At 53.5% G+C, this 7,734-nt stretch overlaps 1 protein-coding gene across 1 annotated transcript; it reads left to right on the top strand.

Annotated features, from left to right (window-relative positions):
- The first annotated feature begins 227 nt into the window (after positions 1–227).
- On the top strand, positions 228–7,712 carry LRRC23 (leucine rich repeat containing 23). The gene is given in 8 exon segments (NM_001038199.2): positions 228–395; positions 887–1,059; positions 1,144–1,253; positions 1,704–1,957; positions 2,774–2,904; positions 4,440–4,576; positions 6,544–6,841; positions 7,393–7,712. Coding segments are annotated over 6 exon segments (1,029 nt in total). The 5' UTR covers positions 228–395; positions 887–936; the 3' UTR covers positions 6,818–6,841; positions 7,393–7,712.
- The last annotated feature ends 22 nt before the right edge of the window (positions 7,713–7,734 follow it).

Here is a 7,734-nt window from a genome sequence, read left to right as displayed (position 1 = left end):
TGCTTTTGAATTCACAATACTCCTGCATAGAGGTAGTCTCGTTCCTTAAGGTCTCAGGTGACTTACTGGCTAGCCCCGCCCTCTGCCCCTCCCCTCAGTGTACTAAGTCACGCCCACTGGCTTTTTAGCCCTGGGCCAATTACCGCGCCCCATCCGGGTTCCTAGGACTGGGAACCGGGGCTCGTCACCAGGCAACCACTGGCCCACAGGCTTCTCGGCGGATTTTCAGTTCGCAGGTCCTCTCAACGGCTGCCAGCTGCGGGAGCCTAGTGCCCGGTCCCCCGTTGCCATAACAGCAGTATACAACGCCTCCTTCTCCCTTGTCCTCTACCAGACAGCTCTTCTCTCTCGGAGCCAGACCTCTCCACGACAGCTTCTGGTTGAGCAGAACCAGGGTCTGTGTCCCTTCTGCCAAAGAGGATTGAGTGGGAGGGTTGGAGCCTGCGTGACCGGCTGGTGTCCAGGAAGGGACAGGGAAACGTGGGATGGAAGAGTTAGAAGAAAGGACTGGAGCAGGGGTCAGGGATGGAAAGGGAGGGAAGATGAGATGTCGGTAGGGGATTCTGGAGAAGAAGGTGGCTTCAGGCAGAAGTGGGAAGAACTGGCGAAAGGGGAGCCCAGGAAGCTGGACAACTAGCTGCTGGAGGAATTGGAGCCACTGAGAGGGACAGAAAAGGTCGTGGGGGTCTGGGAAAGCATCCAAGGGGAAGGGATCCTTGGTGGGAAGTGTAAAGTGGAGGTTGGGAGTCAAAATGCGATGTTCACAGGGATGAGGAAAGAAGCATGGCTGGCAAGAGATCTGGGGGGTGATAGGGTGATGGAAGGGGTACCCATTAATGGAGGTGAAGGAGGGAGCATTGGCTAACACCGTGATCATCTCTCTCAGGGCAAGGACCCAGCCTGATCTGACTCCAGAGCCTTCAGCAGGGAAGACAAATGTCAGATGAAGATGACCTGGAAGACTTTGAAACAGACCAGGATGATCTGGAAAGGGAAGATGATGAGAAGGAGACAGAGGAGTGGGAGGACTACAGGAAGGAGGGAGAGGAGTCCGAGGATGTGAGAACTTGGAAGCGGAGGGATCTGGGGTTAGGGGCTGGGGTTGGGCTGGAAAGGCATGCCTGAGTCCACTTCCTCCTGCAGTGGATATCCACGCCCCTCACAGAGGACATGATGAAAGAAGGGCTTTCTCTGCTCTGCAAGACGGGTAATGGACTGGCTCATGCTTACGTCAAGCTGGAGATTAAAGACAGGTGTGTTTATGGGGGACCAAAAGCAGGCCAGCGTTGTGGGACCTAGTCTCCTTTCTCACCCTCCATCCTGGGTGTTTTGGCTGAGTTTGGATCTCTGTCATCCTGGGCCAGCTAGGAGGGAAGGATAGAGTCTACCTCTCAGGAGACTGTGACCCCCTGCATCAGAGCTGGCCTGCGGCATTGGAGGCTGTAAGGGGATAGGGTGGGGTGGAGATTCCAGCTGGACTCCCTCACTTGTCCTCCAGAGTGCCGGTTCTCAGCCCTTCACAGACACGAGGTGCCTGCTTACGGCTGAGAACCCACCTACCTTCTCCTTCCCCTCCCCGACTCGCCCATCTGTCAGTCGCTCTTCTCTCCACTTTAAGCCATCTTCACGCTGCCCTCTGCTTTAGCACCTCTAACAGCCCTTGCTGGATTCTTAACCCTGAGCCAGCCTCTGCTACCTCCTAGGGATCTGACAGACATCCACCTGTTGCGTTCCTACATCCATCTGCGCTACGTGGATGTTTCTGAAAACCACTTGACAGACTTGTCCCCACTCAATCACCTCACCCACCTGCTCTGGCTCAAGGCCGATGGCAACCAGCTTCGGAGTGCCCGGCTGAACGAACTGCCCTACCTGCAGATTGCCAGCTTTGCCTACAACCAGATCACTGACACAGAGGGCATCTCTCATCCTCGTCTGGCCAGCCTGGATCTCAAAGGTGGGGCCTTAGGATGGGCCTCCCACAATTCCTTCCTCGCCTGGGGCCAATAGCAGTGGGCAGCATGGACCTTGGCTATGCGACATAGCAACCTACATTATTCACTCACTCATTCAGACACCCGTGGCAGTTCACAATGACAGTTCTATGTGCTGGAGATATAGGAGTGAACAAAACAAAGAAATTCCCTATTCTTGTATAGCTTACGTTCTAGTTGGGGAAGGCAGGTAATCATCGATGATCACAATATTTAATTTTATTTATTTTTTGGCTTCACCATGCAGCATTCAGAATCATAGTTCCCCAAGTAGGGATTGAACCAGTGCCCCTGAGTGGAAGTGTGGCGTCTTAACCACTGAACCACCAGGGAAGTCCCAACGATCACAATAAATAAGTAAATTTTTATAAAGCGTGTTAAAAGGAGATAAGCGTTAAAAAAGAACAACAAAAAAAGGGAAAAGTACAATGGAAAAAATAGATCAGGGTAAAGGAAATGGGTGGGGGGAGGTGGAGATTTCAAACAAGTTGGCTAGGACAAATGTCATTGGGAAGTTGACACCTGAGTGAAGACTTGAAGGAGGAGAGGGAGTTAGCTGTATGGATTGTGGGGCACCCCTCATTCATGCCTCAAAGACTTAGGTGGGCACATCCCTCAGGCCCTTGGGCCACCAGACCATCGCCCCAAGGCCCTGTGGGTGTTACATCTGGAGCTGGCCCTCCTCGTATCCACCTGGCATTAGAGAAGATGATGCAGAGGCTCTATTGCTGAAAACTCGGGGTGGCCCTCTGAACCCTTCACACCCTCCTTCTCCTCAGGGAACCGCATCCACATGGTGACAGGTTTGGATCCCCAAAAACTGATCAGCCTGCACACGCTGGAGCTTCGGGGGAACCAGCTGAATAGCACCCTGGGAATCAACCTCCCTAAGCTGAAGAACCTCTTCCTGGTAGCGCCCTGGGTCACAGGGTGGTGGGTGCTGGAAAGGGGGCACTGTCCTGGGGGCCAGGATACCAGCTTCTAGAAGGTGGTGGTTTAGTCACCAAGTTGTGTCTGACTCTTGCAGTTCTATAGACAGAGGAGTCCGCCAGGCTCCTCTGTCCATGGGATTTTCCAGGTAAGAATACTGGAGTGGGTTGCCATATCCTCCTCCAGGAGATATATCCTCCTTCCCGACCCAGGGATCAAACCCTCTTCTGCACTGCAGGTGGATTCTTTACCACTGAGTCACCAGGGAAGCCTGGCTTCTAGTGGACTCACCTACTAACTTCATCATCCTTATGATAATTGGCATTATTTCCAAACACCGAGCATTTGCTTGGTGCCCAATGCTGTGAGGATGCAAAATCCAAATAGACAAGGTGTTCACCAATTAACAGGGCTAATAGTACACAACGTGTGGATGACATAGAGACAGTTTGCTTTGATACAGGTTGGGACACCATGTGCATAACTGAGGTACAGGCATCAGGCTAAGGAGGCCACTTAGGTGTCTAGTCTTTTAATTTTGGGGGCGGGGGCTGGGCCACATGGCATGTGGATCTTAATTCCCCAAACTGGGCTCGAACCCATGTTTCCTGTGCTGGAAGTCTTAACCACTGGACCACCAGGGAAGGTCCTGTGTCTAGTCTTTTAAGCCCTTGAGCTTCTTCATTCCAAAATGCTGCTGAAGCCATGTCTCCTTGGTGGAGCAGTGAGGCTCTTGGGCTGGGAGGTAGTGGGGGTGGGTTGAAGCATTTTCTTCATCAGAGGTGGCTGTGGTGGGCTGGATAGTAGGGTTTACTGCTAACCTTTCTGTTGGTTGAAAGCTTCTCCTGGATTCTTTACTATCTACATGGAACTCTACTCACCTCCACTCCCCTTTCTCACCCTCTCTACCTCTTAGATTTGCTGTTTTGCAAATCTAAGTAAAGAATCTGCCTGCAATGCGGGAAACCTGGGTTTGATCCCTGGCTGGGAAGATCCCCTGGAGAAGGGCATGGCAACCCACTCCAGTATTCTTGCCTGGAGAATCTCATGAACAGAGGAGCCAGGTGGGCTACAGTCCATGGGGTCTCAAAGAGTTAGACACAACTGAGTGACTGGCATGTGCGCATGCGCGCACACACACACACATATAATTCATTATTGGCTGTGCTGGGTCTTCATTGCTTTACTCCAGTTGCGGTGAGCAGGAGCTACTCTCTAATTGTGGTGCAAGGGCTTCTCATTGTGGTGGCTTCTCTTGTCATGGAGCATAGACTCTAGGGTGCCTGGGCTCAGTCGTTGTGGTTCCCAGGCTCTAGAGCACAGACTCAGTAGCTGTGGCAGGTGGGCTTAGTTGTTCTGCAGCATGTGGGGTCTTCTCTGATCTATGTCTCCTGCACTGGCAGGCAGATTCTTTACCACTGAGCTACCAGGGAAGCCCTGCCACATCTCTCTGATTTCTCTTCCTTTTCCCCCCTGCCCCCCTTTCCCAATCTATCTACTGTATCCTGGGTCTAGGCCCAGAACATGTTGAAGAAGGTGGAAGGCTTGGAGAACCTAAGCAATCTCACTACCTTGCATCTTCGAGACAACCAGATTGAGACTCTGAGTGGTTTCTCCAAGGAAATGAAATCATTGCAGTACCTCAACCTAAGGTATGCATCCCTCCAGGCCCACTTCGCCCCTACCCCTGGAGTCCTCTGGTCCTAGTCCCCCAGTTCCAGTCCTCTCACAGATTCTCCCCTCATCCTCCATCCTCATCCCTCCTTTCCTGACTGTCTTCCGCATCAGTCTTAATTGCACGCAGCACTGGAACCTTTGTAGCCCGAGACTCCTGAATCCTATTCACTCCACTCACATACTGAGAAGGTGCTATGTGCCAGGCCTTGTGCTGTGCTGGGAACCGTCTGAAGGAATCAGAGATGGTTCCTGTTCTCAAGGGACTCACAGTCTAGCTCCATCCCATATAAGTTTCTACTGCTCTTCTCCATCTCCTGGGCCCCAATTCCCCTTCCGATTTCCAGCCTCTCTTTTCCTGAGTCTCCCCTGTAAGGGATGGCCCCATACTGATTTCAAACACAAGGTGTGCTCAGATTTGAGGCAAGGGGAGTCATTAAAAGAATAGATGGAAAAAAAAAAAAAGAATAGATGGAAAGGCACTGAGGATCAGGCGAGACTTTACTGCAGCAGCTCCTGTCTGATGGGGGATTTTATGTGTGTAATCTTTAAGCAAAGATGTAAGGAAATTGCCTGCTTAGTCACCAAGGCCAAATCCTCTTCGAGGATGGCAGTGGAAAGAGAGTCTCTGAGTAAGGAGTGGTGGATGTACCTTGAAGCCCAGAGTCCTGCCCTGACTCCTGGAATTAGCTCTGCCATCTTGGTCTGTGCCACCTGTGCCATCTTGGTACAGTGGAGGGCGTATTGTTTGCCTGTCAATGGTATGCATGCTAAGCTGGTTTAGCTGAGACCCCATGGACTATGGTTTTCCAGGCTCCTCCGTCCATGGGATTTCCCAGGCAAGAATACTGAAGTGGGTTGCCATTTCCTTCTGCAGTTAATGATATAGATAGGGATAATGGACCTTCCTCAGTGGCTATTAACTAGGGGTATTTGGAAGTAAGTGTAGGACGGAGGGTTTGTCTCAGTGACTGGAAGGTGCCTCTGGGGCCAGAGACCTGAAAACAAGGACAGTCCAGCACACAGGGCATGTTACACTCCACACGAGAAGCACCGTGCATGGTTCAGCCCCTCCCTTGAGACAGGGCTGAAACATTTAAGCCTGATCTCACAAAACTGTGAGCCAAGAGCATGAACATAAACAGAGTACCATACAATGGGGGCTTCCCCATTGGCTCAGTGGTAAAGAATCTGCACAGGTTCGATACTGGGTCAGGAAGATCCCCTGGAGAAGGGCACGGCAATCCACTCCAGTATTCTTGGTGGGAAATCCCATGGATAGAGGAGACTGGTGGGCTATAGTTTATGGGGTCGCAAAGAGTCAGACACGACTGAGTGACTAACACACACTTGAGTTTCCTATAAAATGAAGCTGAGGTTAAGACCTACCCCTCAGGGTGATCGTGAAAATGTCTGTAGCTGAAACAGGGATGGTGGACCACTGAGAGGTGAATAGCTGAAGCCACTGAGCATGTATGCATGCACAGTACAATGAGGCGCTTTGGGGGGAAGCTTATTCTTTGGGCTTCTTCCTGTGGGAGCACCCAGACAGCACCGTCTCCATGAGCTTAGAGCCCAGTTTCTTCTCCGCTGGTTCTGGTCCCATCGTCTACCCTCTCTGATTAGACGGAAGCCTATCCTTGCAAGGGAGATTCCTCCCTCGTCCCCAGCTACAAGACAGGGTTGAGACCTAGCTTTGCTGTTCCAGAAGGAGACACACGAGACATTACAGAATAGACCGTGGCACTGAGGGTTCCCCAGGGCGGAACAGACTGGAGCAGGGTTGCCTAGCACCTCTGTCTGCGGCAAATCCAGCCAGTCCACGGAGGCCATGTTTCTAGAGGAACCAGAGTCCCGTGGGAGATTCCCCCGCGAGGCCCCAGGCCTGGCAGCTGGCCTCTGACACCCACGTTCCTTGGTGAACCCCTCCTGCCTGCACCGGCAGGGGCAACATGGTGGCCGACCTGGGGGAGCTCGCCAAGCTGCGGGACCTACCCAGGCTGCGAGCCTTGGTGCTGCTGGACAACCCATGCACCGATGAGAACGACTACCGCCAGGAAGCCCTGGTGCAGATTGCTCATCTGGAGCGCCTGGACAAGGAATTCTATGAGGAGGAGGAGCGGGCTGAGGCCGATGAGATCCGGCAGAGGATGAAGGAGGAGCAGGAGCAGGAGGCTGAGGTCGAGCCTGAGTCAGAACTGGACCAGTCATCCACCTAGCAGTTCCCCTGGCCTCCAAAGACAGTAAGGAAGGGGGTGGGGAGGCAGGAAAACCGGCTGAGGAGCTGTTGTAGGGAGGAGTTGGCTGGGGAAGGCAGAGGCAAGAAGACTTGGGGAGACCTGGGTTAGGAGTCATGGGTGTCTCACGGGGAGGAGAAAGAACCAGAAGGGCCTGGGAGGAGCTGAGAGAGGCAGAGGTGATATATCAGAAAGCCTGAGGAGTAAGCCCCGAGAATGGGGCAGCAGGCAGAGATGAGGGTGTGGCTGGGCAACCACACCTGACGGAAAGGCTGGGTCAGGGGCTTTGGTGGCGTGGGTTGGAGGCAGCATCTGAGGACTGGGCCTAGGGAAGAAGGTGGGAGAGGAAAATCCTGCACTAAAGAGCCGAGGCTAAAAATGACAGGACAGGGGCAGAAGGCGGATAGGAGGGCAGAAGGAGGTGGAAAGAGACAGAGGCTGTGAGCCCAGGGAAGGGTGGCAGCTGGCACTTCAGTGGGGCAGAGGCGGGGTGTGCAGGTGGGGGGCGTGGGGGGGTGCGGGTGGCCAGAGGCTCGGCTTCTACCTTCTTCCAACAGGTGATCGAGGGACGCTGGCCCCCAAAACTGAGAAGACCCCAGTCAGGGGGCGCCCCACACTTACACCCACCCTCATCTGGAGACAGAAGATGCCCACTTTTGTCCCAGACCTGGGAATTCATCACAGCGTACCGCCCAGGCTCCTCACAGGCATCTGGGCAGCGGTGACTAGGCGGCAAGCAGCCCCGGGGGGCAGGTCTGGAGGGAGCCAGGCCTCGATGGGCCCCGGGTGCTGCGTGAAGAATCTGCGGAGGAGCTGTGGAGGCGGCAGCCTGGGTGTGAGGAACAGTTCGCTTTTCCAATAAAGAGACATTGGGATACTTTGGTGTCTAATTCGGTTTT

This window comes from Bos taurus, chromosome 5 (assembly GCF_002263795.3).
Source record: "Bos taurus isolate L1 Dominette 01449 registration number 42190680 breed Hereford chromosome 5, ARS-UCD2.0, whole genome shotgun sequence".
Classification (NCBI taxonomy): domain Eukaryota; kingdom Metazoa; phylum Chordata; class Mammalia; order Artiodactyla; family Bovidae; genus Bos; species Bos taurus.
Note: the sequence above shows the minus strand (reverse complement) of the source record. Positions and strands in the feature narration are given on the sequence as shown.